Source organism: Rousettus aegyptiacus, unplaced genomic scaffold (assembly GCF_014176215.1).
Source record: "Rousettus aegyptiacus isolate mRouAeg1 unplaced genomic scaffold, mRouAeg1.p scaffold_m13_p_7, whole genome shotgun sequence".
NCBI lineage: Eukaryota > Metazoa > Chordata > Mammalia > Chiroptera > Pteropodidae > Rousettus > Rousettus aegyptiacus.
The window spans coordinates 71,813,604-71,830,133 of record NW_023416310.1 but is presented as its reverse complement, the minus strand read 5'-3'; the positions used below and the strand labels follow the sequence as shown (position 1 = coordinate 71,830,133).

The 16,530-nt window shown below is 66.3% G+C and overlaps 2 protein-coding genes across 6 annotated transcripts in view; both read left to right on the top strand.

Moving 5' to 3' along the window:
- Positions 1 to 13,351, top strand: part of FBXL18 (F-box and leucine rich repeat protein 18) — a 27,901-nt gene extending 14,550 nt beyond the window's left edge. Inside the window, exons 4-7 of one of the 5 annotated variants that reach the window (XM_036224233.1) lie at positions 2,132 to 2,350; positions 9,175 to 9,233; positions 10,085 to 10,216; positions 11,396 to 13,349. In XM_036224233.1, the coding sequence (XP_036080126.1) occupies positions 2,132 to 2,350; positions 9,175 to 9,233; positions 10,085 to 10,216; positions 11,396 to 11,457 (472 nt within the window). In that variant the 3' untranslated portion in view covers positions 11,458 to 13,349. Of the gene's footprint in view, positions 1 to 2,131; positions 2,351 to 9,174; positions 9,234 to 10,084; positions 10,217 to 11,395 lie in introns of all 5 variants that reach the window. The other 4 variants (XM_036224234.1, XM_036224235.1, XM_036224236.1 and 1 more) reach the window with 4 other exon arrangements.
- On the top strand, positions 13,244 to 16,530 carry LOC118605091 (the record flags this gene model as incomplete). The annotated part of the gene is given in 3 exon segments (XM_036224237.1): positions 13,244 to 13,681; positions 13,683 to 13,757; positions 13,760 to 16,530. Coding segments are annotated over 3 exon segments (957 nt in total), but the record flags the coding sequence as incomplete, so codon positions are not given.

Sequence of the window (16,530 nt, the reverse complement as noted above, 5' to 3'; positions counted from 1 at the left end):
ACCGACTAAGCCCTGCCCTCTGGAGCAGGGAGAGGGCACTACCCCGAGTCACCCTGGGCTGCCGGTCACCTCGGAACCAGGGCAGCGTCTGGGCGCAAGTGGGGGGGCCTTTCGGAGCCAGGCCCCGGAGGACCAGGGCTGCCGGGCATTCCGAAGGGCGGGCTGGCGGAGGAGAAGGGGCGGTCCCCGGCCCCTGCAGCCCCGGGGAGACTGAGCTTCCTTTGCGGGGTGGGCTTCAGAGGCCAGATCCTCACTGGTTGGGAGGCCGACGCCCCACTGGGAGGGAGAAGGGCTGCAGGCCGCTCCACCCCAAGGCAGAGCCGGTCTCGGGGGATACCCTTTTCCATCCCCTGCCCGAACCACGGACCCCGCCCGTCACACGTCAGGTCCGTTCTGCCAGCCCCCTGTGTGGAGGCGCAGGGGACGACCTGGACGGGTCAGCCCCGCTTGGCTGGACAGCCGGTGGAGTGGACAGAATGTCCGTGACAGGTGGCCTGCTTCAGGCCGGGGGGTTGTGAAGCGGCTGGTGGGGAACCTGTGTACACGGTGCCTGCCCCCTCCGCCCGCCCCCTCCGCCCGCCCCCTCCGCCCGCCCCCTCCGCCCGCCCCCTCCGCCTGCTCGCTCGCTCTGCGGCTCGCCTCGCGGCCCCGCAGGCTGCACCGAGGTCTTCGGCCGGTGGCACAGGCCTGTGTCGCCACCTAGTGACCCGGACGCCACATGCCCGGCCCTTTTCACGGCCGCGCTGCCGCCCCTCGTGCTAGCGCTGCCGCATCGCAGCCTCCTGGCGGCTCGGGGCCACGCGGGCGACTGCTGCTCAGCGGCCCCATTTCTGGGCCTTTCGCCCCTCCACTCGGCCGTCTCTCAGGTCTGCTAAGGCATGCCTACCTTAGGATTTTTTAAAAATTGTTTTTTAAAGAACCAAATAGAGCGTCGAAGCATTTTCCGGAGGAAGAAGCACAGCCACGTGGGGACGGTGGGCTGCCGTCCGGGCCCCCCGGCCTTCCCCGTGGTCGGGCGCCTTCGCGACTCAGAGGCGCCGCGCTCCCCTCGCGGCTCTGGGTCCCCGTTTTTTTCGGGATGAGGGTCCTTCGGTGGGGTCAGGGGCGAGGCTCGCGCTGCACGTGTGACGTGGGCAGTACCGCGTGTCACCCGCGGCCGTGGCCGCTCGGCCAGCTCTTTCCTGGTCTGTGCCCAGACGGGCCCGCCGGGGGCCTCTGCGCGCCCAGGCTGCTGGTGGTGGGGGGCGTGCGGCCGTTCAAGGTCGCACCCCAGGAGGACCCGTGTGCCCCCTCACAGTCAGCGTCGGGAGCCTACGGGGACCTGAGTTTACATTTCATTAAAGTTCACATCTGGTCTCGATGGCGGCGTCTCAGTGGCGGGGTGGCTCAGAGCGGACCGTCCGGGAGCTGCCGCTGCTCCGGGTGACCAGCATTCGCATGTTCCTTGTGGAGCCACTTTTAAAACCCTTCTCTTGTCCTGCGACTCGTTAGCACCTCGAGTCATGGCGATGGAGACCGGAGCACGAGGCCCATGTGGCTCTTGTTGGGGTTCAGGACTTGGGGGCGCCTGTCGACTCCATTACCTGCTTCCTGGTTGGGTCAGCAGGCTCCCTACCTTCAGAGCCTGGGCTCCCTGTCTACCTGGGGACCTGGGGAGCCTGGATGGGGACACCTCCCAGTGCAGGCCTCTTGGGGGTGTGAGTGGGCATTTCTTGCTCATCGTGGAAGCTTTTCTCCTTTTATGATGAGCACCCAGGGGCCTCTCAGAGGCCTTGCGGGACGTCACCACCCTGGTCTCGCGGGGTCCCTGCGGGTCTCACGTGCAGATGGAGTTCCTGTCACCTGGTCCGGCCTGCCTGGGGGGCGGGGTGTGCTCCGTGGGAAGGGCCGTGGCCCGCAGAGACCCCGGTCCCAGGTCCGCTGTGGTGTTTTTACAGGGAGTGGGTCTGGGGGGTAGGGCGGCTAGTTGGATTTGTTTGGCCACATTCGGGGAAACTCAGAGCGTCGAGGGAAGAGGACGACGTCACCCCAGCATGTGGCAGTGTCCCCACGACTGGGCGGCAGCCTGGCCGGCGCGGTCCTGCGCCTGGTCTCCCCCCCAGCGGGACTCACGCGCCTCTCTCCCCCGCAGGCTGGAGCAGCCCTACTTCAGCGCCAACGCCCAGTTCTTCCAGGCGCTGAGCCAGTGCTCCGCGCTGCAGCGCCTGTGCCTCGTGTCCCGCAGCGGCACCCTCCAGCCCGAGGCCGTGCTGGCCTTCATGGCCCGCTGCCTGCGCGTCGTCGTGTGCCACATGTTCACCGGGGAGTCCCTCGCCACCTGCAAGAGCCTGCAGCAGTCCCTCCTCCGAAGGTGAGTGGGCAGGGGCGGGCCGCGCCCCCTCAGCAGCCCCGTCCCTCCCTCAGGCTCCGCCGAGCGCCCGAAGTCGCCGATCCGCTGGGCAGAGGTGGGGTGGGAACGGAGGGCCGGTGTCCGGTCGCAGCCGTCCAGGACCCCGTCTCCCTGTCTCTCCGGGCCTCTCCCTGCCACACGGGTCAGTTCTACGGAGGCGAAGCCCCAGCACCGTCACCCCCCGTGTTCCCATAGCACGGGCATCGAAGCCAGGGGCGCACAGGGCAGGGCCGCTGGCCCACGCGGACCTCGGGGTTCCGCCGGCTTCCCGCTGGCCCCTCTGCTCCAGGGTTCGCTGCAGAGCCCGCGTCGGGCCCACCTGTCGTGTCTCCTTGGCCTTCGGTCCCTGGCTGTCCTCAGCCTCGCTTGGTCTTTCACGACCTTGATGCTTTTGGAGAGCGCGGGCTGCTGTCTGGTAGAATGCGCATCCGTTCGGGTTTGTCTGATGGTTTGGTCCGGGAAGGCAGAGGTGCCGCTGTGTCCTCTCAGGGCAGCACGTCAGGGGCACGCGGTGCCCTCCTGTCCTTTGACGGCAAGGCTGACCTCGGCCGCCTGGCTGGGTGGTGTCCGCCAGGGTCCTCCGCTGTAAAGTCACTGTTGCTCCCTCCTGCTGAACGGACGCCGTGCGGGTGGGACTTGGCGGCCCCTGTCCCGTCGGACGGCGCCCGCTCACCTGAGCGCCCGCCGTGGGTCTCGTAAGTTGCCACTTCGGTGTTTGTGATCGCTTCGTTTCCGGTGTTCCTCCTGCGCTGGTTACCGGGGACTCTGGGCAAGGCCCACCACCCCCGTTCAGGCAGGCTTCGAGTCGGGCTCACGGGTGTTTACGTGGCTCAGTGCGTTTCACGTGGGTTTCAGGCCCCCGCGCCCACCCTGCGTGCTCTTGCCCAGACTGGTGCAGCTGTGGCCGTGGGGCCGCCTTTCAGACCGAGCCCTGTGCCGTGAACGCGCCGTCTCCCCCGTGTTCCCCGTGCCCCAGCCCCGGGCCGACCGCTCTCCCAGGAGCCCGGCTCCCCCCGTGGGAGAGCGGTGTGTAGAGACCGCGGTCAGGGCGGCAGCGTGCTCGTCGCTCCCGGGGTGCCGTCGCCCTAGGGCAGGGTAGGAAATCGATCCCCGTGTGTTCACACGCACACGCACGCACACACCCCTGTGTTTATTTCCGTACTGTCCGTTTGTATTTACATTGCAGACGAGTTGGTACAGCTCAGATCCCAGGCCGGCGTGGCAGGGTTCCTGCAGCCCGCCCCTTCCGGACGGGTAGCTTCTCCCTCCGACAGCAGACAGACCAGCTCCGGTTGCCCACAGCGTGTCTGCTGACTTGTCGGTCCGCGCGCACGCCGGAGGCGGACCAGAATCGCTGCGCCGCCGCCCCGTGAGAGGCGGGTGCGCTACGTGGCCGTAGCGTTGTGCGCACGCTGTGTCGTAGCCTCGCGGGGTCCAGGTAGCGCCCACTCTCCCCGCTCGCCGCCGCCTCCCTGCAGCCCCGTGACGCATCTGTAACGCAGCCGGGGTGGCTTATTACTGCGCAGCGCTGTTTTGCGTTTACCCCATGTCCCGTTTGGTTTATTTCTTTTTTTTTCTGGTGTGCAAAGCTTTCCTGTGGTTCTCAGCTCTGCGAAAAGGGGGTGCTTAAGAAGTCCGCCCCTCACCTCCCCTCTCCCGTCCCCTCTCCACCCAGGGTGACCAGCCTCACCAGCCTCGCCGTTCCCAGGGCGCTTCCTGCGCGCCCTCTGCGCGGGGGCGCATGCGCGGGAGTATTTGCTCCCACCCCCTTCTTAGACGCGCTCCGCGAGGTCGCCTGACCTGTCTCGGCCCCCATCAGTCCACACAGCTCTCGCCCGTCCTTTCACAACTCTGCGTTCTTTGTTTCAGTGCGACAGGAGACAAATACCAAAACTTCCTATTTGAACTGCGTTCCAGTGTACAGTGGCATTAGGTGTGTCCACACTGTTGTGCCGCCGTCCCCACCTCCACCTCTGGAACTTTCCATCTTCCCAAACTGAGACTCTGCCCCCATCAAACAACCACCCCACCCCTCCCCAGCCCCTGGCACGCCCCTCTGCTTTCTGTTCCTGCGAGTTCGACTCCACTAGGCAGCCCACGTAAGGGGAACATGGTGTTTGTCCTTCGGTGTCTGGCTTTTTCTGCATTCCTTTTGCCATTTGTTTGAGAAGCCAGAATAGTAGAAATAAAGGATCGTCGCATATTGATTGAAACGAAGCCCCCTTGACTCCCTGAACCTGCCAGTGCGAGTTTGCTTTTCGGACCTTCGCAGTGCCTTCCAGTGTCCACGAGACGCACAGCGCTCTGTCTCTGCGTGTGCAATGACCACACGTGTGGCCACATGGGGGTGCCGCCCGGATTTCCCGCCTGACGTTTTGACATCTGTCTGCCGCCCACGTGGAGCCAGCGCCTTCCCGTCCCGCGGGGTGAGCGCTGCCTCTGCCAGCGGAGTGTCACGTTCTGTGCGTCCGTGCGCCCACGGGTGTCCTGGTTGCCTCAGCGTTGCCCCGTCCCAGGGGATGTCCTTGTGCGTGGCGCCCCGCGGACGGGCAGGCTGACTCTGTGAAGCGGCATCGCAGGGCATGTTTGAGGGATCGCAGAATGCCCTCCACAGCGGCCCCCACGCCCTGCCAGGGCTCACGGCTGCAGGATCGCTGCGCGCATCGGGTCCTCCTCCAGCCGTGCGGCGGCGGCAGAGCCAAGACGCAGCCCCAGAGACGGTGGGAGGGCCGCGTGGCGCACATCTGCACGGGCATCTTCCTGGTGGCCTCCGCTGCGGTGTCGCCCCCACCACGGGTCTGACCGTCCAGCGCGGCCTGCGGAGGGCTTCCCTGGCCGGGGGCAGCCCAGTGCAGCTCGGCTCCACTGGGCCTCTGCAGGGCCCGCGGCTCCCCAGAGGCCCTTGCTGCCTTGCCAAGGGGTCCCAGCTGCTTTTCGCAAGGTCCCCAGCAGGTGGCGCCGTGGCTCACGGGAAGCAGAGCACCTGGTTTGCCTGCCCCAGGCCTGCCAGCCGCGAAGGAAGAGGCCGGCAGGCCGGCTCTGCCGTCACTCCTGACGCCTTTCTTTCCTCTCACCCTTTCCCTGCCTCGAGCTCAGGGAGTTCCTGAGCGGGAGGCAGCACCTGGCTCCGGACGGGTCTGCCGCTCACCTGCCCACTCACCCGCCTGCCGTCGAGGGTCTCCTGTTCATCTGACGCAGCCCGCAGGGCAGGTGTCCTGTCTGCAGCACCGTCACTGGCAAAAGTGTCACTTCTTCTCGCGTCCGGCCTGCTGGTGGTCGTTGACAGTTGCTCCTCATTGCCGTGCCCTTCGCGCACGTGGCCCTGGGACCTGTGGCTCTGGCCCTGGCCGCAGGCGGCCGCGTCCTCAGCTGGGAGGCGCGTTGGGACGGGCCGGGAGCTCGTGGCGGGGGGACGTGAGCGCGAGCGCCGGGCGCCGGGCGCGGCTTCCTGGCCAGCGGTCGTTCTCTCTTACCTTCTGCGTCTTGGCTTTGCTCTTTCACGTTTGGAGCCCAACCCCCTGGACCGCCCTCTGACTCCCCTGGCGGCGGCTCACCTCCGCCAGGTCTGGAATGGCTTTTTCTGCTGCTTCTCCCACTTCGGGCCCTTCTGGTGGCCCTGGTGCCGGCTCTGGGTTTAGAGTTTGGGACAGTGCCACAGAGAGCAGTGACTCCTTGTGGGCGTTGGGGGCCCTCCACCCCACGTTCACGGGGTTGGGGTGTTTGCCCCCGCCTCGCTCCCGGCCTCAGGGCCACCCTGCCCTGTGACTGGAGCCAGCCTCGATTTCACTTCCTGTCTCCTGGGAACCCTGAGCCCCCTGTCCCCGACAGGGTGCTGATGCACAGCCCTCCCCCCCGAGGTGCCGCGTGCCTCCGTCGTGATTCTTCCTCTCCGGGCCGTGCACCGAGCCACCCCTCTGCTGCCCCTTCCCCCCAGACGTTGCACGTGGCGGGCACCCTTCCGAGGGCATGCCACAGCTCCCCCGATCTCCTCTGACTCCCACCCCCGAAGGGGCCCCGCAGGGCCCGGAGGCATCTGGGTGGGTGATGGCAGGGTCAGCTCTCCGCTTCCCTTCTGGTTTCGCACGTGAAGTGACGACAGCTAGCTGTGCCCCGCGTGGCACCCTCAGACCGCGCGGCCCGGGCCCGCCTTCTGGCTCCTCACTTACTGGCTCTGTGGCTCCGAGCAAGTCGCCTCCCTGTCTGAGCCGAGTGTCCTGTCATAAAGCAGCAGCTGTCGTCCCCGCCTCCCGGCTCTGCCCTAACCTCCTGGCGGTGGCATCGCCGCCGACTCTCTGCGCCTGCCCTGGTGCCCAGGGTCCCCCAGCAGTCGCGTGGCGGCAGCGCCTTCTCCCCGCTTTGCAGGCGAGGCACCCCAGCTTCGTGAGGCGCCGTCCTGCGAGTGAGTGACCAGCATCGGGTGCTGCTGTGGCCATCATGACCCTCCGCTGCCTCTGGCCGTGACCCACAGCGCTGTCCCCGGGGCAGAGGCGCTGGCTTCTGGGAAGCAGGGTGGGGACAGAAAGGCCTGTGCCCTGACCCTGCTCTGCCTGCGGGGCTGTCCAGGGGAGGCCGAGCTGGCTCCGAGCCTGACAGCGCCCCCTGGGGGCCTCGTCCCGCCTGCTTGCTGGCCGCTGTTGGTTTGTCACCCTGCGGGCCCGGGTTGGGGTGGCGCGGCCCCCTTTCTTGGGAACGTCGGAACCCCATCTTCCCCTGATTTCTCTGCAGGCAGGTTCTGCTCTTTTTAAAATTTTTATTGTGGTAAAAATGCTATAACATAATAGTTCTCGTTTTAACTATCTTGTCAGTGTAGTTTAGTGGCGTTAAGTGTCACGTACCCATCACCACCGTCCACACGCAAAATCTCAGCGTCCCAAAGAGAAACTCCACGTGTGTTAAGTAATACCCCCCCTCCTCTCTGCCCCCGACTCCCAGTCCTCTCGGGACCCCACGGAAGTGGAGTCGCACAGCACTTGTCCTTTGCGACTGGCTCGCTTCACTGAGCAGAGTGTCCTCGAGGTCCGTCCACGCGGCAGCACACGCAGATGGCCTTCCTTTCTAGGGCTCAGTGGCATTTCCTTGCACATCCATGCAGTTCTGTTCATTCACCTGTTGATGCACAGTTACTACTTCTAATTTACATTTTTTGTGAGTGAAATTGAACATCTACATGTTTTAAGTCATTTATGAAAACTGATAAACAAGGAAAAAATAATCTGCACGTCCCATCGCAGGCCCCACCCGCAGCTGGCACCTCCGTGAACATGAGACCAGCAGCACCGTTCGCGACAGGCGGGGGCCGAGGCTGCCGACGGGGGCTGCGGGTGGCTCGGGCCCAGGAGAAAACAGCCTCACCTGTAAGGCATGACCGGCACACCAAGAACGGTGGTGTCCCCGGGAGGTTCAGAGGCAGGCACGCGGCCACGCGGGCAGAAGTCGAGGTGGTGGCTGTGCTCGGAGCACAGTCAGTGCAGGCCGCCCGGGGAGCTCCCGGGCACAGATGGAGTCTGTCTCGGGGCAGGTACCGGTCACGCGGGTGCGCTCCGCTCGTGACATCACTGGGCACGGTGCTCTGCAGTGTGAAGTGAGCGGCAGCACCCCGTCCAGCCAGGGGCACCCCGTGTTAGTGGCAGGAGGGGACAGGCCCCGTCGCCCATGGCGGGCGGGCCACCTCTGCGGAGGCTGAGCCAGCAGCGGGTCAGAGTCTACACCCTTGACCCGCACGTCCGCCGCCTCCAGCATCCGGGTCTGCAGACGTCACGGCAGCGCTGTCGCTTTGTGGGGGGGGGGACACCCCAGGTGTCCGTCAGTGGGGCTGGGAGAGAGGTTACGACGCATCCGGTCGGGGGGTGGCGCAAGGGCGCTCTTGGTGTCACCCAGGGCCGTGTCGATCGCGTGTGGAAAATGCAAGGTGTGCAATGCAGTGCTCCCTTGCACACGCACGAAGGGATTCTGGACGCACGCGCGAAAGCCGTACTGTCCCCGGGGAGGGGCCCTGGCCCGGTCTGTGGGAGCGGCATGGCAAGGAAGCCCCAAGGACGCCCCAAACCGACTCCCCGGCTTTCCCGCTTCCTCGGAAGGCACGCTCGTCGCCAGGCTTCTCTGGTCCCCGGCCTCTCTCACGCGTGACCGGCCCCTGTGGTCCGGGGCCCTTGGATTTACAATCTTGCCCCTCCGAGTGGGACCGGGGGACTTTGCAGTGGGATGACAACAGCCGATACAGAGCATTTCAAGCCCCAGGCCCTTCCTGCCCCCGTCCCCTGTCCCCTGTGTGAGGACAGAAAATGCCGCGCTGCCCTTCGGCCGTGAGGGGCAGGCTGTCTGCGCAGGCGGGGGTCCGGACTGGCTCCGGGTTGGCTGGGGTCCCCCCGTCCCCCAAAGCGACCTTGGAGAACCTGGACCTTCGATGGCTGTTCTGTGCCAGCTCCCGCCTGGCCCTGGGATTCTCGGCCACCGTCTCCCTGGTGCCTCTTCGACGTGGCTGTTACGGCATGAGTGGCTTTTGTGAAATGTCTCGTTACTTTGGCTTTTCTTTAAAACCTTTATTTTGGGGGAAGAGGCTGTCACCTTGGATTTTGTTTCCAGTTTCTCAGGCTGAGAAACCCCGCAGGTGTTCCTTAGGTAAAATATCTTTCCTGCCTCAGAGAGGCAGTTTGGGTAGATGAGTCTTTAATGCCCTGGGGTGCGTCTGGGGGCCTCGGGCAGCGTGGGGCTGTCCTCAGCGCCCTTCATCCCTGCCGGCCTCGGCAAATGGCCGAGCTTGACTTTTCTTAAACTGTCTTTTCCAGAGCTCCTGTGAAAGCCCTCAGACCCTCCTCGAGGGGCCAGCCCTTCTGCCCAGATCACGGTGAGCCCTGGGTGACCTGCTCCTCGCCCGTCTCCTCTGGCCCCTCGGCAGTCACCCCTCGCTGCCTCCCCTGGGACCAGGTGGCGGAGCTGGCGGTGCCAGGTTTCAGGACCCGCGCGCAGGCCGTGCGCGCAGGCTGCACCCTTGGTCTCCGTTCGCCTGGCTTCTTTGGCCCCTAGGTGATGGTCTCGCTGAGCACAGTGCTGGGGAGGCCTGAGGTGTGTCCCGAGCCAGCACTGCTGCCCAGGGCAGAGCCGGGCCTGGGGAGTGTCCCAGGCAGCCTCTGTGGGGCGCTGTGTGCCAGCACCTCGGGGCAAACCTGTCACCTCGCAGGCTCGGCCTTTGTCCTGGGTGACTCCAGGCCAGAGGCTGTTACTGATGCCATTAGCCGGGCCAGGGAAGAAGTCCCAAGGGGCGACCTGTCCTGCCCGCAGTCAGCAGCCTCGCCGGGCTTCTGGGGGCGGCGGCTGGAGGTTCTGTGCCGCTCCATCACGTCCGTCCACTTAAACCTCGAGCTCCGTTTGAGTCGTACAGGAGGGCACGGTGCCGTGCAGCAAGTCATGGAGAAGCCCCCAAATCCCCCACTTCCTCCAGGCGCCACTGCAGTCACTGTAGGCGAGGCCTGCATCTGTGGGAACAGGGAGGGTCCCGCTGAGAGAGTGCGGGCTCCTTGCGGGCTCCTCGAGGACCAGGGAGGGGCTTTACAAAGAGAGAGGACAGTGTGCCTGGCCAGAGCTCTGTCCCGGCCGGGTTAATCCAGGTGTGAACTGAGGGAAAAGCCTTAAGGAAGTGGCTTCATTCGGAGGTGGCAGCTCCACCCATGCCCGGGGCCTTTCTGTGCGGTTTCACAGGTGCTGTTCCCGGCCACCTGGCCACCTGGCCAGCTGCAGCCGCCCAGAGCCGCCCAGGGCTGCCAGGCGCCGCGTTCCTGGCGTTAGGAGAAATCCATCCCCTTCAGCAAAGTGACAGCGGCTCGTTGAGCGGTGGGTAGGGAACGGGGGAGGGGAAGGCCTTTGCGCCACGTCCCGCCTCGCCTCTGAGGGTGTTTTGTTTCCAGTAGTCTGGCCCGGCTGGCGAGCAGGTGAGGGCTTGCCCGCGAGGCTCAGGCGGCCAGAACACACCGCTCGCAGCACTGGGAGGCGTGTTTGCTCAGCCTCTTTATTGCCAAAGCATCGGGTTTTATGAGCGCTGTTCTGGCGTGGACTTCGCAGGTGTCGCGCAGTGCCGAGGGCGGGGGTGGGGCCCCGTCCCTCCCTCCTCTGAGCAGCGCCCTGGGAGGACTTGGCAAGCCCGGGTTCCCTGCTGTCTGTCACCTCGAGGCCTCTTCCCCGCGGAGACCTGTGGGATGGACCTCTCTCTCGTGACCAGAGTCGCTGTGGGTTCTGGCCGTCCCCTGTCCTGCTCTGTGGGGACCGCGGCCCTCAGCTGTGTGTCCTGGCCTCCGTACAGGATGGGCCGTTCCATCCGACCGGGGAGGGAGGGGCTCCACTCTGTTGCTGACTGGCCAAGGGGCCTACTCTGGCCAGGGTGTCACCGTGCCAAGCCCCACTTCCTCGGGGGAGGGGTGGGGGAAGGGTTGTCGCTGTGTTGGCCGGCTGCATGGGGTCTCGGGAGGGTGACGTGAGGTGGCACGGTGCCCTTCTCGTCCATGCATGGGGGGCCCGTGGGTGTGGGGGCGGGAAGGTAGCGTGATGGCCATTTGTCACGTGTTCAGACGGTGGCTCCCGGCTCCCGGTGGCCGCCTGGCTTTTCTGGCCTGGCGGAGTTGCTGCCTCGCCTGACCGGGCGTTCGCAGCCCTCCAGAGTGGCCTGTGGCCTGTGGGTTCGGCCCTGTCCCTTCTCTCCACCCTCTGTGGGCACCATCCTGGGTTCTGCAGGTCCCTGGGTGTCCCCCGCAGCCCCCCACAGCCACACGGGGGCTGTTCCCACAGGCTGCTTTCCTGCCGCAGAGCCGGCTGGCCGCCCGCGGCCTCCACCCTCTGCCCGGCACCCAGCGGGTCCTCCTCCGCGCCCCCACAGGAGCAGGGCTCCCTCCGTCTGCAGCACCCCGGCCAGCCCTCGGGGCGGTTTCTGCATCAGCCTGGGAGTCGGGGAGACGCCGGGGCCCACAGCCGGGGGGGGGGGGCGCCTCCCGCCTGCTGACGGCTGCGCCTCTGGTTCAGTTTCCAGGCCGAGCGGCCCGCGCTCAACGTTGTCATCTTCCCCCTGCTCCACGAGGGCCTGACCGACGTCATCCGGGACGTCCCCATGGTGCACCTGGACGAGATCACCTTATTTAAAAGCAGAGTGGCCGAGGAGCCGCCCAACCTGTGGTGGTGACGGGGGCGGCCAGCGCCAGGCCAAGCTGCTTCCACCGCCGAGCCTCCCCGCCCGCCGCCTCCGTGGCCGGGAAGCAGCTCGCCTGGCCGGGCGCGTGGCCCGCGCCTCAGTGGCCACTGCCGCCCCTCGCCTGTCTGCAGACGCCGGGGAGCTGCCGGGCACCGGGACCCCGGCGGGGTCACGAGGAAGGGAGCCCTCCCCCGCCACCCTGCGCACCCCCGGCGCCCGGGGCTTCCCGTGCTCCCTCTCACTTGGTCCAGCGCAGACCTGTCGCTCAGAGAAGCTTGGGGTGAGGTGGGATGGGGGGCGGGCGGGACGCGTGGCTGTCAGTGACTCTCAGCCTGGCCGCGGGCATTCCTCAGCGGAGACGCGGGTCGCGGCGTGCCGGCTCCCTGGGGCCCTGGCTGGGTCCCCGGAGCACCGCGTGGCCCTAGTGCCGCCCCGCCCTCCAGCCCCGTGGAGGGTCCCTCTGCTCGTCTGTGCCCGGTCGCCTGCCACCGGGCCCTGTGCAGGGGCACCTGGGGCCCGGTGCGGGCGGTGACCGTGCACGTGGTGGCACGTCCACACGGACCGCCGACGGCGAGGCCGGTGACCGCGTGCCTCGGCGCCCTTCCCTCGCGCCCGCGGCGCGTGTGACGCGGGAGGAGCTCGCCGCCTCGTGCCGGCGGGTTCAGGGCTCTCCTTCCCAGTGGGGCGTTTCTCCCACTTCTGTCTCTGGTGTCAGGTTCGGGGCCAGTGCCAGGCAGGGACCCTGGGGAGACGCGGACGGCGTGGCCTCGTGGGGAGGACGCGCGAGGACGTCGGAGCCGAGCAGCGAGGTGCGCTTGGCCCTTCACGCGCGTGCAGCGCAGCGTGGCGCCTGGCCTCCCGCTGCCCGGCCGCCGCCTCTGCCTCCTCAACCACCGCACCCTGAGGGCCGGCTCCCGGTGGTGGTCCTGGACGCCCCGGGATGCCGGGCCTCACCGGGTGGCTTCCAGCCAGGATGCCTCCCCAGGGCCTTCACACTGAGCCTGTTGTGTACCCCGCCGCCCCCCCGCCCACCAGGCTGGTGATGCAGAGCCCACTGGGCCTTGCTCACACTGTCACTGCCTGTTCTGGCTACTGTCAGATGGCCCAGCCCGGCCATCTTCCTCCTCTGTTTCCATAGTGATAGTCACCTCCATTCCATGTAATGTATCCTGCAGTTCACCTGCCCGGGAAGGGCTGGGGACCTGGTCTCTGGGCTTTCACTCCCCGGCCCTTCCCTGGCTTCTCGAGGGGCCAGCAGTTTGGCCACCCCCACCCCACTGGGCCAAAGGGCCGGGAGGCCCAATGGCGGCTGCAGGAGACGAGGACTCCCAGTGCTGCCCTCCCCTCCTCCCACGTTGACGCTGGTGGCTCTCCGCCCCCTTGCAGGCCCCCCCGAGACCCGCACCTGCACCTCCATGGGCCTGACCCGGCTGAGAGCCACAAGCTGGGTCTCGCTCTTCCTGACCCCAGAGGCCTCAGGACAGACTGCCCTGGGCCCCCGAGAGGCAGAGCCAAGGTCCGCATTCGGGCCCCATGACTGTAGACGAGGGTCTGAGAGGTGGTAGGGACACACCCCCCTTCCAGTTTCTGGGCATTTCTTTTATATGGTGACTAGAGAGCCCGAGGCGAGGCTGATCAGGAAGGGTGCTGTGGGGACTGGCCGCTGCTTGTCCTCAAAGTGAGGGTGTGGCGGGTCTCAGCCCGAGCAAGGGGGTCCAGCCTGGGCGGCGGCCGGGACCTGGCCGACTCCGGGACGCCCCCGGCGACCCCGGGTGCCCCTCTTTTTTCCAGAGCCACCCGGGCACCGGACGCGTGTCCAGAGGCCGCAGCTGTGTTTCCTGCCCTCGCCCGGGCGGCCCGTTGTCCTGAGCGAGCAGGTTCACCAAGCAGCCTCCTTCACGCCGACCCACGGGAGCCGTCGGAAAGCAGCCCCCAAACAGAGGACCCTGCCTTCCCAGTGTTCCCTACAACCATGCTTTCACTCAGAGCAAGAATTTCCGCTGCTTCTGCGCCCGGGACGGGATCCACCAGATGTTAATAATGCGCTTACTCTCACTAAGTGCTATTTTGGCACCGGTGTTAATTGCAATTTATATTCTGCAGCATTTTACGCTGGGAAGAGAACCCACCCTAATGGTTCCCAGTTGGCAACGCTGGGCTGTTAAGCGTCGGACCATATGCTGCCTGCTCAGCGGGGCCTGGTCAGCACTGGTGCCTGCGCGTGTACACGTGTGTGCGCATGCATGAGCATGGCGTGTGCTGTGTGTCTGCACGCACGTGCACGTGCAGTCCGCTGTGTGCGTGTTTGTGGAGTGTGCAATCACATGTATGTGTGGGTGCACACAGGTGTGCGGGGCGTACGTGTGAGACCCTGGGAGGAGGGAGTGAGGAAGAGGGGATCAGGGCATTTTTGTTCAGAGACACCCCTGCCCTCCCAGGGTCGCCCCTGCCGCCTGGGGCCTTTTGGCCTCGGGCTCTGCCGCTGCCCGCCAGGCCTGGCCCGGCCCCGGTCTGCGGGTGTCCCAGGGCGGCCGCCTGGGCCTGAGGGAAGCAGAGGCCGCAGGCTCCCGCCCTGCTCTCGGTGGCTTCGCTCCTCTTCCCATGGAAGTGTTTCTGTTCCCAGCCCCAGGAAGCTGCCTTGAGAGCACTTCACCCCTTCATACGACGGAGGCATTTTATTCCTGCCTGTCAGCTGCCCTTTCAAGGACCCAAGGAGACACGGGTCCCGGGGTCCCTTTGCCAGGTCCCTGGGTGTGCCTGGCGGGAAGGTGCTCTCCGCTCGGCCCTGGACTGTAGGCCAGGACAGTCCCTGGCACAGATGCCTCCGGCAGCTCCGCAGGGCGGGTGTCGAGGGTGACGCCCCCTGCATGGGGACCCAGAGCTGCAGGACACAGAAGCCCGGCAGAGGCCGGGGTCGGGGAGCAGGGCCGCAGGAGGCTCTAAGCTCAGGGCGCTCGGCCCTGGTCCTGCCAACTTCCTTCCCACGTCCGCGCCAAGGAGGTGCCACCCCCGCCTCGCAGGAGGGGCCCGCGACGGACCCGCCCTCGGTCCTCTGAGCAGCCTCCCGCTTCCTCCCGCCCTCGTCATTTGCTCCGTTAGGATTTGAAAATTGCTGAGACCTTGTAAGGAAAAAATCAGTGGACGAGGAGGAAGGGTGGCGCTTGGCGAGTTCCAGTGCTTTTGGCCATAGAACCCAGGGCGCGGAGACCTGGCCTCCTCCTGGGGGCAGGGGCGTGGGCGCCCGTGGTGCTGTGGCCTCATCGAGTCCCCCCCTTTGTCAGGAAAGGCGCAGGATCGTGCGGGAGGGGCTCAGGGGCCCCTTGTGAGGGCCGTTGGTCCCTTTGCGTCGGGGCGCACGGTTCTGATTAGAAATGTCAGGTGTCTGCCGGGCGTGGTGAGCAGACACCACGGGAATTGGAGAGACACAGCTGTGGGTCCCACACAGGCGACCAGCGTCACCTGACTGTCTCGGTGGCTCCACTTTCTAACGTCGTTCCAGAGCCACTGGCGTGCGGGGCTTCCCAAGGTCAGGGCACCCCCGCGCCCCTGCCAGGCCGGCCCAGTGACCACAGGCAGCTTGTCGCTGTGTCCAGCTGCGGAACCAGGGCCCGGACGAGCGGGTCCGAGGCAGGAGCCGCTGCTGTGCTGACCCTGACAAGGGAGCCACTGTTTTTTTGAGAATTCACAACTTTATTGAAACTACAAAAACATCCCCTGCAATAGTGGGTCAGTGACCCCTTTTATTTACCGCACTGAGCAGGTGTTTGGTGAACTTTATTGATGGTGAGGTATGCAGAATTTGAATCTGGCTCAAAAGCCTTTGAAAAAAAGGTCTGGGAGACCGTTTGTTAGACAGTTGGACTTGTGTGGTGAGGAGCCAGGCCAGTGGGGGGGCCGGGGCCGGGGGTGGGATGTGTGGGGACGACCGAGGACGGGAGGCGTGGCGGCAGGGGGGCCCAGGTGGCAGTGGCTGAGGAGTGAAAGGCGGCATCGCAGGGCCCATGCAGCCGACGACGCGGGGGCCCAGGCCCTCGGGGGCACCTTAGCGCGCCTCTGCCGCCTGCTCCGCCCGGCCCTCCTGTCCCCAGCCAGGCCCGCGCTCTGGGCGGCCTGCAGGCCCCTGTCTCAGCAGCAGCGTGGGGTGGGGTGGGCACTGCCGGTCCGTGGCTGCGGACGCCGGACGCTGGCCGGGGGGATGTTCCTCCCGCCCCTGCCCGCGGTTCTCAGCCCTGTGCCTCTGGCCTCGTGGTCGTCGTCGTCCACAGCGCCCGGGCCGCCTGGGCCGCTGTCGCTTTCTCTGGCGGCCGCTTCAGCCCGTCTCCGGCTTCCGCTGACACCACTCTGCTCAGAGCCGAGCCCCTCCCTCTCCGGTTAGCACCCTCCCCGCAGGCGCCGCCTCACACGGGTTCCTCGCTCCTTGACCCCCGTGTTGTCCCGGCTGCGCGGATGCTGAGGCCGCGTGTCCCGTGAGCTGCCCATGGGGCTGTGGCTCCTTCAGGTTCTCCTGGAGTCTCGTCAGGCTCGGAAGCCCCCAGGTCCGTCGCTGGGGCCCCGCAGGGAGCTCCTGCAGAGCCTCCCTGGACGCGGACCGAGGCCCCCTCCCTCCCGTGCTCACTGGGGCCGGCGAGCGGGCGGCCGTGTGCGCGTGGGGCGTGGGGCAGGCGCGGTCCCAGCCCTGGCCCCGGCGTCCCTCTGACCCGTGCTCCTCTGCGTGTGACCGACGGGAAGCATTGGGCTCAGCATGTTTTTAAGGGGCTGGGAGTGAGTCGGCTGGGGCTCTCATGGTATGTGTGTGACCAGGTGCTAAGTGACCGGATGCGCGTCACCCGCCTTTTGACGACAGACCTCGTCCGTCCGTCTGGTGATGCCCGCTCCTGAATTTTGTGTTCACACTACATTTCGATGGGTATTTCCATGTAAATTTGTGGCATGTGCAAAGTTTCAAATAAAGTGGACTCGATTTAGAAAA